This window comes from Felis catus, chromosome D2, assembly GCF_018350175.1.
Source record: "Felis catus isolate Fca126 chromosome D2, F.catus_Fca126_mat1.0, whole genome shotgun sequence".
In the NCBI taxonomy this organism is placed as follows: Eukaryota; Metazoa; Chordata; class Mammalia; order Carnivora; family Felidae; genus Felis; species Felis catus.
The window spans coordinates 56,087,307-56,113,695 of NC_058378.1; the positions used below are offsets into that span (position 1 = coordinate 56,087,307).

Genomic DNA, 26,389 nt, shown 5'->3' on the forward strand with positions numbered 1-26,389 from the left:
GATAGTGCTTCTATAAACATTGGGGTGCATGTGCCCCTTTGAAAGAGCATACCTGTATCCCTTGGATAGATACATAGTAGTGCAATTGCCGGGTCGTAGGGTAGTTCTATTTTTAATTTTTTGAGGAACCTCCATATTGTATTCTAGAGTGGCTGCACCAGTTTGCATTCCCGCCAGCAGTGCAAAAGAGATCCTCTTTCCTCTTTCCTTGCCAACACCTGTTGTTGCCTGAGTTGTTCATATTAGCTATTCTGACAGGTATAAGGTGGTGTCTCATTGTGGTTTTGATTTGTATTTCCCTGATGATGAGTGATATTGAGCATTTTTTCATGTGTTGGTTGGCCATCTGGGTGTCTTCTTTGGAGAAGTGTCTATCATGTCTTTTGCCCATTTCTTCACTGGATTATTTGTTTTTTGGGTGTTGAATTTGATAAGTTCTTTATAGATTTTGGATACTAACCCTTTATCTGATATGTAGTTTGCATGAAAGAATCTTTTTTTCTTGGTTTATTCACAATTCAGTGACCAATTTCAAATTTAAAGTAGGCATCTGCTAAGACATGTAGAAGACTACATTCTGTAGTCTCATGTAGGTCCTTTCAGATACCCATGGCACCGCTGACTAAAACTGCTGTCTTGCTAGTTGTGAAAATAAAAACATAGTGGAATCTTCCTTCATGAAGAGTAGTTTAAACAACAGATTTGACCGATAGTTTGGTTTTGTTTTATTTTGTATTTAGACATGTTTCAGCAGCTTTTTACCACCTGGTCTTAAAAATCTCCCTGAGTCAAGAAAGGGGGAGCGCCTGTTCTTTTGTGCTTTGTGCTTTGTGTGTGCTTTCTGACATCTCACAACAATCCTTTGAAATATCAATACTGAGTTCCAACTCCAGATGAGGAAACCAAGGTTCAGAGACGTTAAGTAATTTACCTAAGAGTCTGTAGATAGTAAATGTCAGAGCTAGAAGTAGAATGTGAGTTTATCATATTCCACAATCTGTGCTCTTTCCATTAAAAGCACACTGCTTCAGAGGCCAGAGGGGCGTGAGGAAGGTAGGAGGCCAACGTAGGCTGCTTATAATTGCATCTTTCAGTGTATTTGAATTATGAAATTATTGATCTCTATTTCTTATTGCCCCAGGAAGGGAGCAGAAGGGTTCCTGTATTACTCTTTGCAGAATTATAAGTCTAACCAATTAGTCATGCTGAGAAACCATGTTAAAACTATAATTTCCCTAAATATTTCCAAACTAAGGTTTGCAATATAGTGCGTCTGAGTTTTTGTCAGTGTTGTGGGCTTACAAATCAATGATTATTTAACAGAAATACCCAGGTCTAAAACAAAAGTATATGTTGACCAACTGGAGTTAATGTAGCCAAAATTTTATTTTCCAAAACATTATTTTCAATGATATTTCTTCTCTATAAGATAAAAATAACTGTGAAGGATCTCTTAAAAGGTATGAAGGATGTTACTGAAATTTGAGAATATAACAGGGCTAGCCTTATATTTTAATTAGGTAAATACCCCTCATTTATGGAATCAAATTTACCTGGGCACTTAGAAGCAGTTTTAGAGTGTCCATTCTCTTTACAACATGAGTAACGTCTGGTGAATTTCATAGGGTAAAAATTTTCTTTGGAGAATGACCATACTAATTTCTTCTTTCTCTTTGTCTGTCTAGTGAGAATTCAACAGAGGCTCTAGCAGTAGATTCTAACAATCAGTCGAAGTCCCCGCTGGAGAAGTTTATGGTCAAACTGTGCACTCATCATCAGAAGCAGTTCATTCGTGTTCTGAACGATCTGTACACTGAATCCCAGCCAGGCCCCGAGGACCTGCACCCTGATTCTGGAGCAATGGACGCATCCACTTGCAGTGCCGGCTGTGCCCAACTAGGCACCAAACATAAGGAAAAGGATGCTGTGTGTCTCGATAGGAAGTCTCCTACTTCTGTAGATTTGTTCGTAGACTCATCGGACTCTCACAGCCCTCTACGCGTGACAGAACAGGCCCTGAAGGAGCCTCCTCCCGAGATAAAGTCTGTAGATGGGAGAGAGAATGCCTTGGCTGTTACCCAGAAAGATTCCTCTGAACTTCCAACCACTAAACCTAATTCTGGTAGTTCAACGGATAGTTCCACTCTGGGATACCTCACTGCATCTAATTCTTCCTCATTAAACTTCCACCACATCTCTAAGAGCTTGGAGGGGCAAACCACTGGACAGGAGCAAGACACAAATGTGAAAATTCGCGAGGATGGTAAAGACCATATGCAGAGCTCAGCTTTAGTAGAAAGTCTAATTGCAGTAAAAGGGGCAGCTGAGAATAGTGAAGAGAGCAACAGCTGTATTATTTCTCAGAGAAATTCATTCAAAGCTTTATCAGAAGAGGCTTGGGACTCAGGGTTTACGGGGAATTCACCTAGAACTGCTGACAAAGAGAACGCTTTACTGTGTAGCTCAAAAACACCTTTGCGCCAGGAGTTAGAGTCCAGTGAACAAGATTCAAGGCCAAAGCAAGAGAACCATCTTCACTCACTAGGAAGAAATAAGGTGAGTTATCATTTACATCCCAGTGATAAGGGCCAGTTTGATCATTCCAAAGATGGTTGGTTAGCCCCCAGCCCTATGCCAGCTGTACACAAAGCATCTAATGGACATTCACGAACCAAGATGATCTCAACCTCCATTAAGACAGCTCGGAAAAGTAAAAGGGCATCAGGGTTGAGGATAAACGATTATGATAACCAGTGTGATGTCGTTTATATTAGTCAGCCAATAACAGAATGCCACTTTGAGAATCAAAGATCAATATTATCCTCTCGGAAAACAGCCAGAAAGAGTACTCGGGGATACTTTTTCAATGGTGATTGTTGTGAGCTGCCAACTGTTCGCACACTGGCCAGAAATTTACACTCCCAAGAAAAAGCGAGCTGTTCAACCCTGGAGCCGGAGGCAGTGGTCACTCCCAAGCAGACCCTTACACTTTCAGCCCCTGGACCCGCCGTGGATGTGCAGCATCCCAGAGACGATGACCACGAAGAACCTAGTAAAGAAATAATCTCCCTTAAGGAAGGAGACAGAGATGCTTCCTCGGAAAAGGAATCTCAAGAGCCTGAGGTTTGCCCCGTGACAAATAAACCAAATCCGAGCAGCTCTCCTAGGTCAAAGGAAACAACAGCCTCCAGCCTGGTGTCACCTCTCCCTGTTCACCTTCCCAAAGAGGACACGCCAGAAGGCAGCTCCATGGTCTCAACTCCCGCAGCAAGTGGGATAGCTTCCCCTGAACGAGACCAGCAGCCAGTCGAACTGCTGGAAATCAAGGAGGGGACTGTCACCCAAGACTGTCACCTGGTTTCCTCTATTGAGAGCACTTCTGAGGGAGGCAATGAAGATGTTGTTTCCGGGCCTCATTCTTCTCCTGAAACAGTCAGTAGAGAGGAAGGTCCTCCTTGCTCAGAAAGTCAGAGTCCTCCAGTGTGCTTGGAGCCTCCTCTGAGCCTGGGAAAAGCTGAAGACAACCAAAGCATCAGTACTGAGGCTGAGACTGAAGACACTCAGGAGCTAGATACCGACCCACTCTTGAAGGAAAGCAGCACTTTTACTAATGAAAACCCCAATGAAATTGAGGAAAGTGAGACAGCAGGTGGTACAGGAAAATTAGAGGGACAGAGCAGTAACGTAAAACATTCTTCAGAAAGAGATATGTGTGATCAAAACATTGACTCACCCGAAGAGAATCTGGACAAGAAGAAAAAAGTTAAAAAACTCCCTGAGGCCTCTGACAGGTGCCTAAGAAGTCAGCTTTCTGATCCCTCTTCTGCTGATAGGTGCCTAAGAAGTCAAAGTTCAGATTCTTCCTCTGCTAGTCCTGAGATCAAGGTTTCCAAAAATCCTGTTATGAAACGTTCTAAAAAGGAAGGGTGCCCTGGTGAGACAACACCTGAGAGTCTTCTGGCTGACGGTTTCCATACAAAAGCTTTGGAGGACACTGAAAACCCAGAGGTCCATGAAAAGCCCTCTGAGAAAGATGCCGAGCAGGAGGGCAAAGAAGGTGGGATCATCACCAGGCAGACTTTTAAAAACATGCTGGCTAAAGAGGTCAAAGGGGAAGAAGGAGGTATTTTCCCCCACGGTGATCCCATAACCACAGTAGGCCAGACCCTGCCTGGAGAAAGACTGGAAATCTATGTTCAGTCTAAGCTGGGTGAGAAAAATGCTCATGCTCCCTCAGAAAATATTCCATGTACTTTCCCAGAACAATCAAAAGAGAAGCCAGAACCAATTCCTGCACACGATACGGAGGAGGTTGTAAATGAGGTTGGCAGTGCAAACACCCAGCATAAAGGTGACCAGAGCGATGTGCCATCCAGTGCACGTGGCTTGTCAAATAGTGGAAGTGGTGATGCGGCCGGGCCCCCACAGTGCGTCCCGAGGCTTACAAGACTGACCTCTTCAACTTACAACCTAAGACATACTCATTCTCTGGACTCCTTGGACACTGCAAAAGTGACTTCAGAAAAGGAAGCAACACAGGGAAACCCAATGCCAAAGGAAAAGGAAGCTTCAGAGAGTGGAGATCCCTTACATGAGGATGATGTGGACACAGTGGTAGATGACCAGCCAAAGTTTGTGGAATGGTGTGCAGAGGAAGAGAACCAAGAGCTTATTGCCAGCTTCAATGCCCAGTACATGAGAGTCCAGAAAGGTTGGATCCAGTTGGAAAAGGAAGCCCAGCCAACGCCAAGATCAAGGAACAAGTCAGATAAACTAAAGGAGATTTGGAAAAGCAAAAAAAGGTCACGGAAATGTAGGGGTTCGTTGGAGGTTCAAAAGTTTTCTCCTGTTCAGATGCTGTTTATGACAAACTTTAAGTTATCTAATGTTTGCAAATGGTTCTTAGAGACAACTGAAACCCGGTCTCTGGTTATCGTGAAGAAGCTCAACACTCGTCTTCCAGGAGACATCCCCCCTGTCAAGCATCCTCTTCAGAAATACTCTCCTTCCAGCCTGTACCCCAGTTCACTACAGGCTGAACGCTTGAAAAAACACTTGAAGAAATTTCCTGGAGCTACTCCTGCTAGAAACAATTGGAAAACACAGAAGCTCTGGGCTAAATTTCGAGAGAATCCTGACCAAGTGGAGCCAGAGGATGGCAGTGATGTCAGCCTCAGCCCCAATTCTGAAGACACTGTAGAGGAAGTCAAGGAAGGTAGAAATAGCCATCCTCCCACAAATTCACCTACCCCAGCCAGTACTCGGATCCTCAGAAAATACTCCAATATTCGAGGAAAGCTCAGAGCCCAGCAATGTTTGATCAAGAACGAGAAAAGGGAGAGCCCATTTGGACAGGCTGTGGAGAGTAAACAGAGTTGTAAGAGTGTATGCATCAACCCTCTGATGTCCCCCAAGCTTGCCCTGCAAGTGGATGCAGATGGGTTTCCCATTAAGCCCAAGAGTACTGATGGAATGAAGGGAAGGAAGGGGAAGCAGATGTCTGAAATCTTGCCGAAAGCCGAAGTGCAGAATAAACGCAAGAGGACAGAAAGCGGCACCGCTCAGGACAGGAAGGACAAGGGACCTGCGGTCAAAGCCAGCAAAGAAAAGCATAGTGATGGATCCACCAAAACCCCTGCTGCCAAGAAGCCAGCTGCAAGGGACAGAATCAGCCAACTGCCCAAAAAGACATCCTTGAAAGAGAATAAAGTGAAGATCCCCAAAAAGTCCCCTGGGAAGAACTGCCCTCCCTCCAGGAGGGAAAAAGAAAATACAAACAAAAGACCCACTCAGCCAGCCGCCTCAGACACAGTGACGAAACCTGCAAAGCAAAAGGGGGCAGGTGAATCCTCTTCAAGGCCACAGAAAGCCACCAACAGGAAGCAAAGCAGTGGAAAGGCTCGGGCCAGACCCTTGACAAAAACCCCAGAGAGCAGTGCGGCCCAGAGAAAGCGAAAGCTGAAGGCAAAGCTGGACTCTTCCCATGGCAAACGGAGACGGCTGGACGCAAAGTGATCGCCAGGCTGGTAGCCGAGAGTTAAACTGTCCTACAGAAGTAACCCTTCGTTTTGCATTAACTAAACCTGCTTTTATAAGCTTATCCAGCCTTTCAAATCTGCAGTTAATGGAGAACATCACAATTTAAGATGTCAGAAAAATGTATCTCAGATGGAGAAGGGAACTTGCAGAGTCTTTCTCTGAGGCTGAGTAAGGGAAGTTATATATTATATTCTGGTTGTTCCTTGGGTTTTAAACTTGGAACCAAGCAGTTTTAGTTTTTAAAAGTACAGTGCCTTATTTATCCTTTTTGTTTTTAAATTTACAAAAGCTAAAAAGCTGATCTATGTGATTAAAGGCTTGTATTTTATACTTGATGCACAAGCACTTGTACTGTAGCCGAGAAGACCACCATCATGCACATAAAAGTAGCTTTTCAGCAGCCACCCTGCAGTGTCTGTACCTGAACAGACACTCCTCTTTGCAAACCCTAGCAGTGAACTTCCCTCTCTGTCTTGTTTGTTTGTTTCAATGATTCTCGAAAGCTAAACCAAATCACCTTTATGGTATGTAGAGAATGCAGAGGGAAATTATTATTATTATAAAAGATGAATATTTCTGTTACCCCTTTTTAAAAATTCATATTCTGTTCATTATTGGTCACTTCTCTCACTTTTGATCCTTTGTCATTTGAAAAAATGTATTCTAAATTATGTGCCCATGGGACAGAAGATGTGTCACATGGTGTTAATATTGGGTTATGACCTCTCAAAATTATTTACATCCCCCAAGTGATTTGCATTACTGATTCTTGCCATCCTTTTCATTTTTGGCCTTGCAAGCTTGCTAGCACTCTAACGAGGTTTTCTTCTGACTTTGGGGGAAAAAATGTAGGCTTTTTTTTTTCATCTTGTAACTGTAACTTGACAATTAGGATAAGAGTGACTGTTCTAATATTCTTTCTTACCCCGAATACTTCCATATTCAAAGAAAACCAGGTTGTTATTTCCAGTAATAGAAAAGTTTAAGAGTTTGTGCATGTGCATTTGCCTGTGGTTATTAGCCACAGATGTCTCCCAGCCCCGGTTCTGCAGTAAGATTCTTTGTCGCCATGCAGCGTGCTAGGGCGTTCGTTCATGAGCTGGGTAATTAGCACAGGCCAGATGGTTTAAATGTGGCCCAGGGTCTCTGTGAGTATCCCCAAAACCAGTTTGGCATGAGGCTCAGAAAGGTCTAAACAGCACAGAGTTATGTAAAGTTCAGAGCAACTTTGCTGTTGGAGGAAGCAGCCCCGTCTCATAGTAGGCCTGCAGCGCTCCCCCCACCTGGAGCTGACGTTCAGCTGGTGTGCTCCAGTGTGAACGTACATGGTTAGAGTGGGTGTTAGCATTCTAATTGGTTAGTGCCATACTGGTAGTTAATGCTTGTGGTATCACTCCCGCCTCTATCATGTCAGGCTCTATTCCATGGCTCAGAATTGAGAGCTGCGGTGTTTTAACTAATGTTGTTTGCCTTTCCTGAGTGACACCTGAGGTGGTTGCATGGGCTTTCCCTTGATGCCTGTAACATTGCTCCATTATAACACAGTGTGACTTCCACATTTCCACTGGGCCACTCTACAAAAAAGGCTTGGTTGTTAAAGCTTCAGCCAACTTCTCTAACATGCTCCGTCACAGAAGTAGGCTTGTGTGGACAGGTGCCACCCTGTCTGTTTTACTAAAAGTTTTCCATTTAGATTGTTCAGATCTGTTTAGGTAAACCCGGGTGGACTTTTTTCATGTATAGTTCAGCCAAATCATGATAAAACCGGCCTTCTACCCATTCTGTGAAAAGCTTGCTGTATATAATGGAAACTTCTGATGACTGGATAGGACTGGAGAAAAGCATGTGATTCATGGGAAATTGAAAATTGCATTGAATTTCATAGGTAGGGAAGCTTACTATCTTCAGTGAAGCCTTGACTTTTTTTTTTTTTCCAATGTCTCCTATCCCATGAGTCTCTTTTTTTCTTTTTAATATCTTTGACTTTGGCCATTCAAGAGCTACCTATATTAATGAAACTGCTGAGTGTGTATGTTGGCAGCCCTTTCTCAGCATTAAGTTGCACAGAAGCATTAGTATGTTTTTGAGTAGGTTTGGTTAATCTTTTAAAAGTGGTTTTAAAGTTAAAAAAAATATTTTCATATAGTCGTCACTGGATACTGTTTTTGTGGTGACTTAACCAGCTGAGGTCTGCCAATGTGACATGTGTGGACTCCTGTGCATATACTCAAGGTGCCCCCCTTAGCTGCACGTAGACTGCATTGTAGCGGTGCTTGGATTAACTTAGGGAGAGGTGTGAGGCAGTGTGAGTGGGTGGAACTCTTCCAGTTTCGGGTCTGTCATCCATTCCATTACTTTTCTAAGTGCTTTTTCATTTTAAAAAGCTTACTTCAAGATAATAGCCTTTTCTCCCGTCTTAGGCGGCATTTGGCGAAAGGTATGCACGTGTATGCCTTTTTTTATACACTGCAGTGGCTCATCTTTAAAATCAACTTACACTTTATAGTAGTAACTGCATTTAAATAGACTGGGATTCTACATAATTAGAACACTTAAAAGCTTAGAATTATTTTTATATTTGTTGAATCTCATTTTTGCTGATTCAGTTAATTTTGCTAATAGAAGAAAGGAAAACAAACAAACAAACTTGAGTGAGGGCTGCCTCTGGAACACCCTTTTACTCTTACAGCCGATGCTGGCAAACCTGTCTCCTAGACACCTCCAAGCCAGACTTGGAATTGACTCAAGTTCCCCCTTGTTTCCCCTGTCTCACAAAGACCTCCTTTTTATAGCCATCTTCACAGTATGGCTTGCCACTAGATGCAAAGGCAATCTGTCCCACATTCCAGATTCCAAATTAAGAAAAAAGAAAACTCTGCTCCTGGGCCTATACTCTGACTGTCCCAGTGTTGGAGCTGAAGTTGATAACCTGAGAACGCCAGTATTACCTCTGAGCTTCTGGGAGAGCTGCAGGATGCCTGCGGAGCAATGACTGAAGCTCTCATAGCTCCCCAGAGCTGGGCCCTCTTCAGGAGACCCATTTTCTGTCCCCCATTTTCTAGCCCTTCAGGCTCCCTGGGTTTGGGAGGACAACATGGAAACTGCTCCCCAGTCAGGGTCCAGAGCCTCCCTCATAGCAATCTTGCAGCACAGCAGGAAGGCAGTGAACGTTTAGTCTGCTCTTAAGGCTTCCCGCATTGGAATGTCACTGGTGTGTGTTCATCTGCAGTTGCTAGTCCCTTGGATCCCTTAGGCTAATTCTGTTGCATCTGTACTTCATTAAAGATTTTTACACAAGCCTTATCTAAAAACAGTAATCTTGGACTGTGGGTTTCATCCTTGCAGTAGTGCGGCTAGGAGAGGTGCAGGTCCTCGTCTCTTCATAGGTGCTGCTTCTGAGGGGCTCCTCTGTGCATCACATGCTGTTCAGATAGGACATCAGTGAAACACATCACTTCAAGACTGTTGCTTTGAACTGAGGTTTGGTCTCTTTCCTGCCTTGTGGTGGATTCGTGGTGAGGGCTGAAGCTGTCACCCCCCCTCTATGGGCAGCATTCCTGCTGATTGAAGGACCCGAGAGCTAAGTGGGAAAGACAGCATGCTACATGATGCAGGTCGGAGATTCTGTAAGTACCACCATCAGCAAGGCTGGTGGCTTGTCACCGCACCAGGGACTGTATTGGAATTTCCCGGGGTGCTAGGCCGGGGAGCCACACCCGTTCCTATTGGTTTTCTGTCAGCCCGCACAAACTGTCATTTGGCTTACAGAGGATCAAGGGTCTGCAGAATATGGGCTGGTCACTCTTTTGTAAATAAAAGTTTATTGGAACATAGCCATGCCCATTTGTTCGTGTATTTTCCTTGTCAGCTTTCCAGCAGAGTATCATATTTATAGCAGAGACCAAGGGCCTGCAAAGCCTAAAGGATTTACCGTCTGGACCTTTCAGAAAAAGTTTGTTGACCCTCCTTGCTTAAGAAAATAATCCTTTTTCACTAACAAATTTTGCCTGATTGATCTTCTCCTTTCTTTGTCCTCCCCTCCTCTCTGTCCTCTTCTTCTTTTCCCCCTTATCTTACCTCAGTTTTGTTCTTCTTTTTACACTTCTTTATTTTCTCTTGCTACAGAGGAGACACGGTATATTGCTATAGCACACTGACTGCCATCTCCTGACTCGTGAGCCGCCGTAGCCTCACACCTTCCTTCTTAGAACCGCCCGTCACTACAGCCACAGTGAGGCCACCGTTAGCCTCAAGAGTCAGACCCCGTGAGCAAACAGGGCTTCAGAATTGTAAATGTGGCCTGGCCTCTCATTTCACTCAGCCTTTATCATAGACTTGACTCCGGCCTCACGTCTTGTTTGTTCCTAAGGTAAGCCAAGATTTGGTTTTTCTCAAAATTAGTTGAGAATACTGTGGTATTCTCATTTACATATTTAGATACGGAAAAAGCCTTTTCACAGAAGGGAAAACAAAGTCCAGTCACTAACCCAAGGTATTTATTATGTAATATTTTGGGCCAGCTTCTAGGAAAATAAAAATGCATCAGCACTGATATTTTTTTAGTCATATACTTTCCTTTCAAAATTATTTTATTAAAGGCAAGCCAGCAAATGAAAACTAGGGGCTTTGAACGTGCTTTTAGGTAAGAATAGAAAATTGGGGCATATTATGTAACCTGAGTGTGACTGAGAAGTTGTACATTATATCTTTGGATCAAATCCAGTCAGCTTCCAGGCTGTTGGTCTTCCCCGTCCCCCAGAACTCAAGGATAAGCTTCCATACTGGTTTTTTCCCAAAGGAAGTTGAATGTCATGCCAGTGAAAAAATTTCTGTCAGTGGCCCCAGAACACTGATTATTTCGGTTATTTTGAAACAGACAGTTATCGTTTTGACTTCTCAGCTATTAATTTTTGTCTTCTTATTGCTTGATACCCACTGAAATACTGGAAATTTTTCTGTGAGTATAAAATCAGGTCTATAATCACATCAGCAAGGCAGTCCTCACACCCCAGCAGTAAGTATTCTTCCCTGGGCTTGCTCCCAAATCCTTTTTCAGGGAAAAAAATGAAGATAAAAAGATTATTGCATTTAAAACAAGCAGAATTATGAAAAGCCTTTTGAGGCAACCTTCAGTTCATTCCGTGAAATGTCAGAACAGTTGACTACTTGTTCTACAGTGGACATATTGGAAGACTTGAAGGTCTGACCTCTTTCCTTTAGAGATAATAAGTCACACTCAAGCAGAAACCCAGAGCTCTCTGATGACGCTTCTGATGCAGGGCTTTGCCTTGTCGTGCTGGGGACCCGGGGAAGCACCCGGGGCACTTCTGCAGAGGGTGCACTTGCTCATGCTTTTGCTCTTCGGATTGAGCCAAAGCTGGTCGTTTCCTTCCATTACCTCCTGTCTGTCCGATCTTCCTTTTCCCAGAGCCCTGGTGGCATACACTCGGTGCTTAGGGGACACCCTCAGCTTTGTTGTCTAGAGGGGCGGCTGTGTAGTTAGTCCCGCCTGGCAAGCACTGTGACGCACAGAGGCTTTCTCACCGGCCTGAGACCATCCCACTTAATGCAAGGTGGTCAGTAGGCAAGGGACGTGAAGGTATAGACTGCCCGTGAAAGAGCAACAACAATGAAACAGGTGCTCATGGTCTTATAGTATGCCGGAGGTTGGAGGAATGCATTTTACCTTTTATTTTTTAAAGGATTATATTTAAAAAAAAAAAAAAAAAAAAAAAAAAGGAACAGAAACCATATAGTAGTGGACACAGCCTAAAATGTAAAATATTCACCACTTGGCTCTTTACAAAAAGCTTTACTGACCCTTGCAGTACGTCGTTCAGGATAAAATATGAGGACAGCTAGGCACAAACATTTTTTCACATAATCCAGCACTGCACCACATCCTTCCTTTTAGATTTGAGGGGGTCTCACTTGTTCATCTCGGCACACAGCTGCTGTTGCACGTTATTTCTGAGTGATGCTTGTGCACTAAAGAAGAAGAAAAGATCCCTCTTCATTGATTGAATGTTTGTTGAATCGTGATCTGATCTACTAGGACAAGTAGTTAAAACCAGAAGTGCAAAGTCTTTTACGTCTCCTCTGTGGCAGTGCTGCCCACAAACAGATTTGGTAATGAACCTGAATCCCAGAACAGTGCCTCCCCTGGCCAGAACAGGTGTGCCCCTTTCACCCTCTAGCACCCTTTTTCCTTTGTTGTACACTTGCAAGCTCACTCTCCAAGCTCTGGTCACTACTTGTGAACCTAAACGAATGACCCCCGTGCCCATTTGAACCCGAGTCCAGCCTGCCCTCCCTCCGCCCTCTCTTGAACACCTGCATGTTGATGGCCCCTTGTTGGCACACCAGCAGCTGTAGTCTGAAGAAGTTCCGAGCTCTCTGGCCTGGCTCAGCTCGTCTTGAGGAGCCATCCTTGGCCCCTCCTCTCTTCCCTCTTCTGCTTGTGCCGCCCAGCCCCCTTCTAGGAGGTGTCTTCTCTGGGACAGTACCATACCTCCCAAGCATGTCACTGAGCACATACGTGTCATACTAGAAGCATCTTTCTTTTCACATCCCTTTATTTTCCTTCCAGCATTTAGCCGTTGAGTCCAAATACTCTTCAATTTATCAACTTTTTCAGCCCACTTGTTTTCTATAATCTGCACCTCATGCTGTCTTGCAGCTGAAGCTGTAGTACTGGGGAGGTAGTTTGTGGGAAAGATACCATTCAAACAAGATCTGCATAATTATGTATGTTTATACCACAGGTAGGGATTCGTTTTAAGGCCACTGTATCTTAAGGGTATCAGTTTCACCAGTGTTCTAGGAGACTGTGTTCTTGACTGTGGTTTCAAATACACGGTGTAATACACAGTTACATGCACCACTGTTGAATTTATTTCACTCTGTAAATAGTGGTATTTTCCTGTTCAAATGCTTCTATACAAAGTATTTATTTTAACAACGAAAAATTAACTGTCGAAAGGGCTTTCCAAAAAAGTGTTCTTTCTAGCCACCTGTCCTCCCCAATTACCTTGCTCATCCATTGAACCCCCAAACAACACAGTGAAGGCAGAAGGGTGCCGCCTCAAAACCCTCACTCTGGGCAGACGCAGCGTGGATTGGGAATCTGAGTGTTTCCCCCCACTGTCATCCCATCCCAGAACAAAGTGAGTCTCCCACAACTGGTACGGCTGTGCCAGGCATGGCATCGGGGCTTGCCTCAAGCCGCCCACTTTTTTTGCATACGCAGTTGATACCTTCCAACTGTCCACTCAACACCCTGTCCATGGAAACGAGCCTTAGTTGTAACCCCAAGGAACTCCAAACCCATACCTGTGGGGCTATGGAGAAACCACTGGTTGCCTAAAGAAAGCATTAAGATGTATTTTTAGTCTTTCTCACGTTTGTGAAAGACACACACCTATTCACATTCATTAACCATGGGAGATAAGCACGTTTCCTTCTGCACCTTGACAGTACTCTTGAGCACCTCAGCCCTCCTTCTCCTCACCCTCCTCCTTGTCTTCCCCCTTGCACTCCCCCTTCTCCCTGTCTCAGCAAACATCTGTGCAGATGTGGCCAGCCCCACCTGTCACCCGTGGTTACAGGAGGAGACCGTCTGCTCTAAGGTGTGTGCAGCTTTACCTCTCAGGAGTCTTGGTCTGCAATTCAGAGCACCCCTAGATTTAACGGAACGGATGCTTTATGATCGTGTTCCTCTTCTCTGTGCCCCATTCCTGGGCACCTCTGTCTGAGCCGTGACTCTCATTCTCCGCAGCTGGCTGGACTGAGAACCACGGCTCCAAGAGCAGAGAGCTTGGGACTGGACATGTGGTGGGGGTGGGGTGGGGGGAGGTTCTCATTCGCTTGAACCGTAATTTGCATATTTTCTTATGGCCTCCCTTTGTCTTTTCTAACAAACGAGGAGGACACTTGAACAGCAATGCTGGAGAATGTTTTTTCTAAGATACTATTTGTAAGCAAATCTGATTTTAAGATGAAATGTGAATGGGTAACTAGGTGCCAGGGAATTTAGCACTGAACTAGACCGTCAAAACTTTTTTAACCTTTGCAGGAGGAAATAAATTTTGCTCTCATCTAATGTTCACAAGAAGTAATGTTGTAAATAGTTTTTTAAAAATATTTATTACACGTGCTGTATACAGATTCATGTTCTGAGTGATGTTGGTTTGCATTGTAGTATTGTAGAAGACTATATTTTGAGCAGTGGACTTCCTTTCATAACACAGTTCACACATGGAGAAAGAACAAAAACCAGCAGGTTGAGAGCTGTTTGGGGCATTTGATCTGTAACGCTACATCAAATCCAAGCTTTAATTGCCCCCTCTTCTCATCTGGTTATGCCATATATATATATATATATATATATATATGAGATATATATATATCTCATATGTGTGTGTATATATATATCATATATGTGTGTATATATATATATATATACACATATATGATATATATGATATATATATATGATAAACCGGTCAGTTCCCAGATCTGCAGAGCAGATTTCCAGGTGTTCTTTCTGATGTGTTGCCCATAAGCAATAAGATCCTAGGTAATAACAATTTATTCTGGGCTCTGCGTTGGCCCTTGTCTCAGAGGATAGGGTGGGGGTAGAACAGCTCTTGCTAAGACCTGTTGCCTTTGCCGGAGAGGTGGCTGTACTTGAATTTTTGCTTCTGTTCGTCTGCACGCTTCTTCATGTCCTACAACTCTAGCAATGGATGAGAAATCTGCCAGCACCAGACACATCAAAAATTGGGCATAGAGATTGCAAACTGATCTATTTTTCCACGAATTTGCAGGGCTTCCAGAATCTAGACGAGGCAAAGCTCATTTGGCTGTGAACATAAGAACTTTTTTACATTAAAATTTTAAATTGACAGTTAAAAGCCCTTTGAGTCTATCTGCCCTACCTTGGAAAGCTAAACCCACTTCCTGTGATCCTCCTCTGTGCCTGGGTTTGAAATGTCTGGGGTTAAGCCGTTTAGATGGGAGCAAGGAAGGCAGTCCCTCCTCTCCCAGCGTGTCCAGTTCAACAGGTTTCTAAGCTGTTTAGCAGCCTCTCCTTGTGACCGTCCTAAACTTTATGAAAAATACCCCACACCCGAATAACCATTAATAGAATAATGTAGTTTTTTAGGCTTTTGGAATATGTCTTCTCTTTTGTATTTATGACGGTGTTTGGAATTTTTCACTAGTGTTTTTTTAGATTGAAGTGGGTGCGTTAGAATAAAACTTTCCACTGCTGAGCCTGAAAGCAAGCAAGAGGAAAGAAACTGACCTATATTGTGTCATTGGGAAGGTGACTACTGTGGTGGGAGGGCGGGGAGGGGGCGTCGTAGATTATGTGCGAGTAAAATAGAACTCTGGCCTGAGGCTCCCCACGTGTTTATTACCTTGTAATAAATAATCCCTTTATTAGCCTCACTTAATCTCAATAGAAGCCTGCTGTTTACCCTCAGGGAACAAGTAGTTTTCAAAATTGAGCTCCTCCAAGGTCATCGGCCAGTGCCTGTGTGCAGGCAGTGGTCGTCTTTGTGAACTCATGGCATTATTTTCCCATATGCATTATGGTAGTAAGGAATTCAACCCCAACCTGTATGAAAAGCACAGCCCAGGGTCCTACTTTAGGCTAGAGTTCATGCCTTTCAGGGGCCAGGGGGCCATAGGAGGCCCATGCAATTTAACTGAAGCTCAGGTGCCGTGTTGGGTTTTTATTCTTTTTAGGCCACGACCCTTCAGAATGAGATTAGGGCAGGGGCTGCTGATCCGGCTGTGGATCCAGGGAGCTCTAAGATGAATCTCTACCGTTCCTTTAAGGTCTTTCTGGTTCCTCCCAGTGTTGTCATTGCCGAGGTCAATCTTGTAGTTGTTCAGATGTGCTCCTTTTTGCTGTCTTGTGAGTCTTAGCCAGTGATCCAGATGCCTAAGGAGAGAGTCTCTGGATTCTCGGTACCAATTGTGTGCCCCTAACCTGTGTGCAGGTGGTCTTTCCAAAAGCAGTGAATTGAGAAGTTCTACAAATGTTAATCTGGATGATAGATGTGTATCCTTGGGCCTGGATTTCCACTGTGTTAGTGAGTGTAGGAAAATACTGTGTCTTTAATGGATGAAAATTCAATGTATGCTGTGAATTTGTTGGTTTGAAACATTGAAAATTTTTCATTAGACAATGTTTACATACCTCACCTGAAGAACCTTTGAGAGTGTATATATGAAATTTAAAAATATATTAAGTTGCTTTAAAACAATATGTATAGCTATAAAAGTTGGAGTTATTTTAACTTTGAATATGTACCAAGTCTCTTAAATATTGAAATCTTGTGGACTTTTTGTGCTTCTGTGTTTTACTTTCCTATTAGGCCATGTAGGAAACTGTGTTCTTGTTATTGGTAAAGGGGCCCTCACTGAAATCCAAGCTTGGACGGATTTCCTTTGTTGTTTCAGATTTTCTTGTTTGGTTTTGAGGGATGGGGTATGGAGCTAGAGGATGTGTGGGAGGGATTTCTCTAACATTGACATCTATTCCATGAGCTTTTTCTAGGCGCTTATTTTATTGCAGCGTATTAAACTTCTTTGATATTAAAGTGTGTTTGTGTAGTTACTGGACAGGGAACAGAATGCACTGAAGCCCAGGATTCAACTTGTAGCCTGTGGCAAAGTTGAGCAGTTGCCAGAAGGAACCAAAAGACAATACTTCTAATACTTCTGCCTCGGCCACAGTGTTGGCACATAAGGGAATGTTGTTTGGTAGATCTGAGGCCATTTTGTGAGGTATGCCTAACTTCAGGGAAAAGAAAACACTGCGGATGAATCCTTGGAATTCCCATGGTGGAGTTGGAAAGGTGCCAGTGCTTCATTCTGAGGGGGCGGGGGACCTGGTGAACCAGGTAAGCCACTGTTAAATACCAGGGTGATACGCACAGCTGCCAAGGGGGGCTGCCTGGCTGTCTGTAGCCCATGTTGGGGAAGGGCAGAGCGTTGGCATTTACATTTACTAGCCCCATGACCTGTTTCACTATATTCTTTCAGTTCTGCTTCAGAGGGGTTTATGTAAGGGTCCAGTGGGCCAGTGATTTCCTTTTGGAGTCTTCCTGAATACGTTACATGACAGTGGCCATTGACATGCAGAACTATATCCGGTGAAAATAACCCCACCTCTGTTCACTTGAATTTGGAGAATTTATCTTGTTCCAGATTAGGAGTTTTCATGGTTAAAATAGACTTCTTTTCCTCCCATATTCATCCCATGGGAGGATAACTAGAATATGGCCTGAGAGGTGCAGACTGACTGGCTTGGGGTGAGGGGACGTCTCTAAAATTAGCTCTGAGAGCACAGAGTATAGGGGTGATAGACATGCTTTAGCACCAATCTCGGGAAAACTTGGCAACTCTAGCTGGAAGCCTGGTCATTCTTTCTGTTGCTTCCACTCCCCAACCAAGCCCTGCTATGCTCATTTCCTTGGTCGGGGATTTCCTTTTAACTGTTAAAGTTGCTACTTACTTTCCTTTAATTCAGAGGTTGCAAACTGGTGGCTCACAGTTGTATTTTATTGAGCCCAGTGTTTAAAAAAGTTATCTGTACACATGAACTGTGAGGGTTTACATAAAATTTGGTTTCTGGCTTCTCTTTTAAAAATCATAATGAAGATCTAATAAAGTTAGTGCATGGTACGAATCAGGTAGAGCTCAGTAGATTGGAAAATGTGCCTCTAAGGTCACCAGAAGTCCCTAACTGTCAGCTGCCATTTGTCCCTTTTTTCTTTAACAGTAGGGAAATCGGTCTCTTACCCGCTGCTATATCGGAAGTGGTAATACAAATGATGGGCCAGAAGGGCAGGTGCCCATTCACTTAGGTAACCTATTGGCCAGACACTTGAGCTTACAACCCTATTTTAACCCATTTTCTTCCTTATACCCAGTTCATTACATTTCCTCCCAAATCCCTAATTGCTTTGCAGACACTGCAGTTACCATCACCGCCCACTTTCAAGGTGACCATGTGCTGTTCAGGTATGACTTGTGTAACCATCATCATGATCTAGTGGGGAATCAGTCTCTGATCCTGGCATCAGAGGAGAACCAGGTGGGTCTCCTTGGTGGTGGGGGCCTTGCCCAGCCCGACTGCCAGCACCTGGCTTCACCTAGATGCTCAGGTCATGCATCCTAAAAAATTGCTAAGAGCAATTCTACAGTCTGGAGTCATAGTAGAACTACTGTAGAAGTGTGTTTGCTTTCTTTCTCCACTGATCCCTATGAACCACTCTTCTAGTGACACTCAGGTTAACCTTACAGGACAGTTTGAGAAACCGTACTGCTTTCTAATCTGTTGCCCCAGTGAACTGAAACCTTCAGAGCCAGGTTAAATGTGGATGTGACTCTGTTCACAAACTCTGGGTGTGACTCCAGATACTTGAGGGGAAATGAGGATGAGGACCCCTCCCCCGCCCAGATCTCTGCATGTGCTGTGCAGGGCCAGGCTCTGCCCCTGCACTCACATCCCCAGGGAGCTATGACCAAGCCATCCCACAGACCTCCCCTTCCTCCTTTGGGAAGAACCGACCTCCTCTGCCACTTCATGAAGACCAGAGAGTTCCAAGGGCAGGTGTCCTACATGTGCTGCCTCTGAGAGCCATTGGGGGGTTGTGGCCAGTGTGTGGGCAGCCCAGAAACCCTCAAACCCTGGGAATCTGTATGTCAGCAGCCCTGGGCTCATCCTTAGTGCAGAAAAAGAGATCGACAAGGCAGAACCTGAGTGAATCAATGTCATGTTCACATGGAAGACAACAGACAATATCCAACATGTTCTAGAATAATCCTAGGGAAAGGGCAGGTGTGGCTCCCTCACGGGCCTGTTCTAAACCAGTCTCTCTAAAAGAGTGATCCAGATAAGACTACAGAGACCCCTAAACAAAGTGTCACTACCACACAGCATCTGAAAATCAAAACGGGACACGAGATATTGACTTTAACATATAAAAATACTATAACAAAATGAAATACAAATATATATTAGAATCTGTTAAGTATTCTGTATAAAGAGATACTTTCGTGGTTAGGCTAACAGCAGGCAAAGAGGAGACGAGTCCGGCCTATTCCTGACACCTTCCCAGGGAGCCCCGGCCACCGTCGCCAGCAGTGCTGCCAAAGCAGCAGCAACTTCAGGACTTGCCCCGCTTGTGTCCCTTCGGTGCATGTTGAATGGAGACAGCCGGTGGTGACACCAAAGTGAACGAAGGTCTTTATCAGAGGGGTGACAAGGTGTGGAGGTGATTAATCGGAGCTGGTTTCGCCAGAGCCTTCTCCTGGGCCTAAATGTGGACGGACGAGATGAGCGGTGGTCCAGTTCCTTAGCAACTTGCAGGTTGGTGGTTGAGGAAACGTTGATCCTGGGACATACCACGTGGCTCCTTGCTGCCCTCACTCTTGTGGTGGATCCCAATCTTGCAGCTCCACTGAGGGTGCATGCGGGGCCAGGCTGAGATGCGGGGTGTTGTGGAGGGGTGGGTAGGAGCGGCACCCAGCTCACAGGGTACCCCCTGCAAACGCACACCCCATAGTCTGCCCTCCCAACCCCACGGGAGCAGGAGAGCAGGACTTCTGGCAGCCATCACCCATCCGCAGATGAAGAGGCTGCTGCTGGTTAGTGCCCCTCAAGCCCAGGAAGCCACTTCTACTCCAGGGCAGTGGCGGAATTGTGGTGGCCACGGGAAGGTAAGTGTCTTGGGGTCGGTTGGCCCAAACACCTCTCTTCCGTGGAAGGGGTAAGTGCCAGCTGCACTTGAACTTTCCTCCATATTATCAGTACCTGCCTAGCGCTAGAGCTGCTCTCCAGGGTCCCACGTGGTCCAGAAAGTGTAGGTAAGAGAGGGATGCCGTGCAGCCCTAGGAGAAGGCCCTCGAGGCCCAGGCTGCTGTCCACGGAGAAGGGCGCCGTGGCCCTGCTCAGAACCACAAGGAAATAGAGCCAGGTCCCTGGTGAGAAGCAGATCCAGCCATGAAAATGCCTCTGCAGTTGGGCAGGGCAGGATCCTCTTCCCATTACAGGGCTTCCAGGGCTCCAACTCGCTGGCCAGAGTCCTGGTGTAGTGGAGCGTGCCAGGCTTCCTCAGTTGTCGGAGGCTCCAGCCCTCTACCGCTCAGCACCAGGAGCTCCTCCCACCGCCCACAGTGGCTGAGGACACAGGTGCACTACCACCTCAGCCCCACCCAGCAGGCTCCCCCAGCCCTGTCTTCTGTTTGCAGGTGGAAGGAGCCAGGAAAGGGACATGCTTGCTCCTCTTGCCCACTGGCGTCCCCTGGGGGCACACTCTTGGGGAGACATCTGGACAGGAGAGTGTGACCTATCTTCTAGCCAGCTTGCTATTTAAGCTCAAAGATAATCTGTGTTTTCATTGTGCATGGAAGAGAAGCATGGAAGCATGGAAGTTGTAGTCACATGGCCCATATTCAGTGACTCTTCAAACGCAGAGTCCTTCCTTGCAAACGCCTGGGGTAAGCAGCCCTAGCCGGGGCCAGTGTCTAGTGGTCGGAGCCCTCGCTCGGCTCAACTCTTCCCAGGCATCCCGGTCATTCCTGTGATGCTCTACGATTAGTTCATATCTGTCCGTGAGAGCAGAACACCCACAGTGCCAGCCCAGTTAGGCACATAAATACTTGATGTGATTCATGAACATGCATCTTCTACCTCCTCTAGCCTCCCTTCCGGAGCCACAGTGGGAAGGTCTAAGTTGCTCATATGTATGTTCAGTCAAACCACCTCCCCATGGGACAGCTAGGAGACAGAGGACCATAGATGGGGAAGACGTTTGCCCAGAGTGACAGGCAGCAGAGGTTTCCTGGTGCCTGTACCACTGCTCCCTACTGGCCTGCACGGTGAGGGGGTCTGGACCCAGTCTCCGTGGGAGGGGAAGCCTCCCTGGCTAAGCAGCCTAGACCACACCCCCTTGCCCCTGCCAATGGCTTGACAGCATCCTGTGGCTGGCTAGGGGCTAGGAAGGCCTAGGACCAATGCCCCTTTGGTGGTCAGTGTCTGGAGGTGGTGGTTATTCTGCTGGAACCAAGAACCTCCCCAGCGCCTGTCCTCTCTGGTGGGACTGCCACTCCAAACAGACCCAGTGGACATTTTTGAAGCTACAATGGTCAACTTGTAACTTCAGGATTCAGGGGTCTGGTCCGAAGGGACCCTCCTCTAGCCGCAGCCTCACTCCCCATTGAGCAGTGGCTTTAGTGCTACATCAGCCCAGGAGGCAAGGGTTAGTCCCTTCCCGGCCAGCAGGAGGGGGCCCTTCCCCTGCGCAGCCTGGCCTACTGCTGGCAGATGCTGCAGCAGCAGAAAAAGCAGAGATCCTGGCTGGCTGCCCCAGGGGAGGCTTCAAAGTTATCTGCAGGGGACAGGGGGCAAGGGGCTTCTGAGGGCAGTGTGGGCCACCGGCGAGAGGGAAAGGCTGTTTTGGGAAGGGGCCAGTCCCTTCTTCAGACCCAGATAGTAGGCAAGCAGGGTGGGTGGCGGGGAGGGTCATCATTCTGTGCACTTCTTGGCCTGACCTCAAGCACACATTCATTCAACAAATATTTATTAAGCGCCTGTTTGTGCAAGGCACTTCCGGAGAGGGCGGCCTAAAGCCCGGGCCACGCCCACCCACCCCACCCCCAGCTGCCGGCCTGGTCACCCCCCAAGAGATTACTGTGGGGTGGGGCCAGAGGGCCCTGCCACTCAGGAACAGGCAGGATGGCCCGCACCCCCACCCCACTGCGGGCCACCCGGCTTCACTGCAGCCGTGCCCTCTCGCCTGCCTCACCCCTCCCCGTCTAGCCTGGCACTACTCGCAGAGGGCACAGCCACACTTGGTGGGCTTCTCCACCTCCTCGGCAAAAGAGGTCCCGTCGCTGCACTCAAAGGTGAACTTCCTCCGCTTCAGCCGCAGGCCCTGGCAGCAGCCCTGACCTGGGCATGAGCCCCGGCACTCCACCCACGACAGCGGGCGCGTGGTCTGGCAGATGGCATAGCCCCTCTGGACCTGGTGAAAGTCCCGGACAGGGTCCCCCCGGCACTCGGACTCTGGATAGGACAGACACCAAGAGAAAGCCTCAGGGCACACCCATGGGCCAGCGTCGGCCCCGGGGAGGCCGGAGGCGGCAGAGAGGCGCATCCAAGGACCAGGTCCTCTAGCGCTTAGACTCCACCTCCGATCTCACCCGACATGCACATGCACAGGCTTCCTTCTGGGCCCATAGGCCAGTCAGTAGGAAGAACTTTCTAGCTGCCAGGGCCCTCCAGGACAGATTAGGCTGTCAGGTAAGTGGGCTCCCAGTTGCTGGAAGAGTGCAAGAGGAGGCTGGAGACTGGGGAGGCAAGAACAATAGAGAAGGAATCTGCCAGGAGCAGGGGCCTAAGGTCCCCTGAAGGTGCTTGAGTTCTGGACTTCTCCAGCTTCTCTCTGCCTAGCCTCAGCAGTCTCAATCCCAGCAGAAACATCTTGGTTACACGGGCCAGGGAGGGCCTGGGAAAGAGTCCCCAACCCTCAGACTTCCTGTTGCTCTTGGGTCGCAAGGTGATGGGGCCAAGATGTGGAGGTTTGTGCAGGAGCTGTTCCCCTGGGAAGCCCCTTCGATAAGGAGAGACCCCAGCCAGAAGGGGCACTTGCCCTGGATAAGGGGGCTTCAGGGCAAGCCGAACCATTTGGGGGTGGGGGTCAGAGCCTAGAGGGTAGTGGGTACTACGGCCCAAGAGCAGCCCAAGATGTGGGAGAGGAGAGGGGAGGAGGCACAGAGGGGATGCCAGGGTTTGGAGGAGGAAAAGTCAAGTCACTAATGCAAGTTGTGGGGAAGGGCCCTGGAGAGGGCATGTCAGGAGGGGGGCCCCTGACCTTGCTCACACAGCTCGCCCGAAAAGCCTGGGTCACACACACAGTGTGCCCCTTTGGTGGCCAAGGCCTGGCAGTGGCCATGCAGGCACTGCAGGCCCCCGCAGGGGTCTACAGGTGCCCCAGCCTGGTTGCACAGAGCCCCCGAGTACCCATCCTGGCACTGGCAGCTGTAGGAGAGAGCGTCGAGGGGCATACATTGCCCGTGGACACACCTGGAGGGGACAGAGAAAAGGTACTGTGAGAATAGGCTGGAGCCAGTCCAATCCCAGGGAACCCACACCCCCAGCTTTGGCATCCGGGGGGGTTATCCTATTCCTAAGACTGAAACAAAGGGAGAAAAATGTGATTCTGTATCCCTAGGGACCTCTTCCTGTTAATAAAAACTGAAAACTAGGGGGAAAAAATGGAAAAAAAACCCTGTGCTGGGCCACATGTTCCAGTTTGGGGTGTTAAAAATACAGTCTATGCAGCAGCCCTCAGCATGGGGAAAGGGACGGGCAAGGGGTGAGGGCTCCCCGAACCCAGCTCAGGCTCACTTGTGGCCATGGCAGGGGCCGTCGGCTGGCTGGTCACAGTGTAGGCCCCCCCAGCCGGCCTCACAATGGCATACGGGCCCAGGGGTGGCATTGGGCTGGCAGATGCCATGCAGGCAGTAGAGCTTTCGGCAGGGCTCACAGCCTGGCACCACGCCTGGCTTCATCCGCGTCTTGGTGAAGTCCTGCAATTCGTTGTTAATGTACAGGTTTCGGATGCAACCGTGGAAGCTGGTGCCGTTGAGGATCTGCCACAGGCGGAAGGCAGCCGAGTTCACATCCACTGGCATCCCTTGGGTGGGTAGGAGCGAGCAGAGTTGGGCTGAGTCAGGCTCAGACCATGTCTGACCCTACCGCCCTCGGTCCACTGGGCATCTCCACAGTGTTCCCTCCCACCCTTGGCCTCCGTCTTTCTGTCTTTGCAACCCTGAGCCAAGATCCTTTGCCACCTTGGAGGGTCCAGACTCCTTTCCCAGAAAACAAAAAGGAAAGCCTGTTCCCTCAATGACCAGAACCCACAGGTGCCAGGCTTGGCAGTGGCCAGCTGACAAAGGAAGCTCTGGGTACCTAAAGTCTGCCCTCACCCTTCCCGCCCTCTGGGATACCAGCTTTCACCTCCCAAAGATTCCAAAAGCAGCAGAGGACCTGGGCCTGGAACCAAGGTGTATGCTGCTTTGTCACCTGCTGTCGTGGTGATCACAGCAACCCTTGAGGGAGGAGTAGCTGAAACCCGTCTTGTGGTCAGTGATTTGCCTGAAGTTGTACGACTAACAAACAGCAGAGTTGGGAGTAGAGCCCAGGGCTCTCTCCTTCACACCTGCCCGCAGTCTCACCAAGGCCCTCTGCAGCACTGAGAAAGCCCCACTGTTGCAGAAACCTGACTTGTTCAGACCTGGAAATGTTGGCGAGTGGCCGACAGGGGCATTTAACCTGCAAAGCATGTAAAGCCAGCTGGGAGGTCCCCAGCTGATGCGGAGACTCCTGCTGGGTGCCTGGGTCTCTCACAGCAGCTCCGAGACTGAGATGGACCCTGAATGCTTGACAAGCCCCTTCTGGCCCAAAGACAAGAGGGAAAGTATCCACTTTGGAAGAGAGCTAGGAAAGTTCCAGGCTTCCCCCAAGGCCAGGCTAACCTAGGCATCTATCCTTCTTGGTCGGTCTGAGCTTGACAGCAGCCTGGGCTCCAGGCCAGGAAGGACAATCCCTTGGCAGCTTGGAATGCCCCTGTCATCCGGTGGCCTGGGCACCAGCTGTCCTGGCAAGACACAGGCCAGAAAGCAACAGAGGCCCCACCTGGAATGGCTGTCACATTGCTTGATGGGGAGGCCTGGGGAGAGCCAGCCGCAGCCTCTACCTGGCCAGGTCCTTACCTCCCACGTAGAGGGGGGCCTCGCTGTTTAGTGTGTAGTGTTTGCCAAAGTTGTCCATGGTCATGGGACTGCCTCCATCGATGGAGAGATTCACCATCTGGTCAAAGGTGACTAGCTCAACAGTGTGGAACTGCCCGTCATTGATCGTCTCAGCACTAGAAGAAGAGGGGGTGCCCCCACCCCAGGGAATTGGCTTCAGTTCAGCCCATCCCTGCCTGGGCCCTTCCCCAAAAACGCCACTGGTCAGCAGCTGCTTTCCAGGGAGTAACATCTCTCAGGGAGGAGACCATGGGGACTCGGTGGCCTGGGGCCTGGCCCCTCCTGCTCTGCTTCTTGGGACTCCCCAGGGAAAGGTGAGCAGTTTGGGGCAGGGGTCTCCAAATTATCCCCCCTCCCCTTCCCACTACAGACCCCCTTGTGAGGAGGAGGTAGGAGAGGGAAGGGTCGGTCCACTGCTCAGGCCTCGATCTCAGCCTCAGCTCCAAGATGGGCCCAAATACTGTATCTTCCTACACGGGCAGCCCAGGTTCTGGAGGTCCCGATAACCACCTGCTCTTGGCCTGGGACACCCTGAGGGAGGGCGGTGGGCATGAGGAAGCCTTACCTGTAGATGGCAGAGCTGGGGTAGCTGCCTGGGTCGTAGCTGACACGCACATGACCCTGGTACAGCTCCACTGCGATGTGGTCATTGTCCCCATTGTACAGCAGGATCCCGTTGTCCTCTGCCGTGGAGACCTGATGGGCAAGGGCACTTTCTCTGCCACCCCACCCCACCCAGCAGTGGCACAGGTAGGTGGGACAGATGGGGGATCCACATTTGGAAGAGGGATGCTGTGCGTAGAGCTGCCCTCCCCTGGCTGCCCAGGGGACACATCCTCAAGGGGATGCTGACAGAGGCTGGCAGCCCCTGGTTCAAATCCCATCCACTGCCAGGCTGGCCAGGGCCACAGAGAGAAGGCAGACAGACCAGCTGAGGCCTGGAAACGACGTGCGAGAAGGGGCAGGTAAGAGACCTTAGGACTATGTGCCCGGAAAGTCAGATCGATGCAGGGTAGCTTGTTCTATGGGCCTCTGGGAGCCACAGAGAGGACAAGGTGAAGAGGGCTCTCTAATAGCCATGACCACCCAAACCTGGAAGGAGCCACTCAGGAGGTAGCACCTGTCTCTGAATCTGTGTGAGCAAAAGCTGGAGTTGCCTTGGTGGGGGGAGCCCTCTGTGAAGCCGTAGAAACGATGATCCTGCCTTGTCCCTCTTCCCCCATTGCTTCTGGAAGACAGCCTGACTCCCTGGTCTCATACACAGGGCTGGCACACGGCCCAGGCTGGACACCTCATAGCACCCGTTTCGCTGGACTCAGTGACTGGTCCAGGGATGGGAATGGGACTGAAGACAGGCCAGTGACGGGGACAGCAGGAGGTGCCTGAGGCAGTGGCTGGGAGGGTGTGGTGAATTTTATTTTACTGAGCAGTTGGGCTGTGTTGTTGCAGTATAGGCAGTGTACATGGGCAAGACTTAGGAGAGGTGATAAAGTGGGGGAGAGCATAGTGAGCA

The 26,389-nt window shown here is 48.1% G+C and overlaps 2 protein-coding genes across 10 annotated transcripts in view; one reads left to right on the forward strand and one right to left on the reverse strand.

Moving 5' to 3' along the window:
* The window catches only part of LCOR (ligand dependent nuclear receptor corepressor), a 138,898-nt gene extending 122,246 nt beyond the window's left edge, over positions 1 to 16,652 (forward strand). For all 7 annotated transcript variants that reach the window (XM_045040504.1, XM_045040505.1, XM_045040506.1 and 4 more), the window contains one exon: positions 1,686 to 16,652. In XM_045040504.1, coding sequence (XP_044896439.1) covers positions 1,686 to 6,015 — 4,330 coding nt within the window. In that variant the 3' untranslated portion in view covers positions 6,016 to 16,652. The remainder of the gene's footprint in view (positions 1 to 1,685) is intronic.
* Positions 16,653 to 18,816: 2,164 nt separating this feature from the next.
* SLIT1 (slit guidance ligand 1) overlaps positions 18,817 to 26,389 on the reverse strand; it is a 175,461-nt gene continuing 167,888 nt past the window's right edge. For all 3 annotated transcript variants that reach the window (XM_019813631.3, XM_045040508.1, XM_045040509.1), the window contains exons 33-37: positions 25,442 to 25,572; positions 24,838 to 24,992; positions 23,471 to 23,759; positions 22,935 to 23,146; positions 18,817 to 22,126 (exon numbers count right to left, since the gene is read on the reverse strand). In XM_019813631.3, the coding sequence (XP_019669190.2) occupies positions 21,888 to 22,126; positions 22,935 to 23,146; positions 23,471 to 23,759; positions 24,838 to 24,992; positions 25,442 to 25,572 (1,026 nt within the window). In that variant the 3' untranslated portion in view covers positions 18,817 to 21,887. The remainder of the gene's footprint in view (positions 22,127 to 22,934; positions 23,147 to 23,470; positions 23,760 to 24,837; positions 24,993 to 25,441; positions 25,573 to 26,389) is intronic.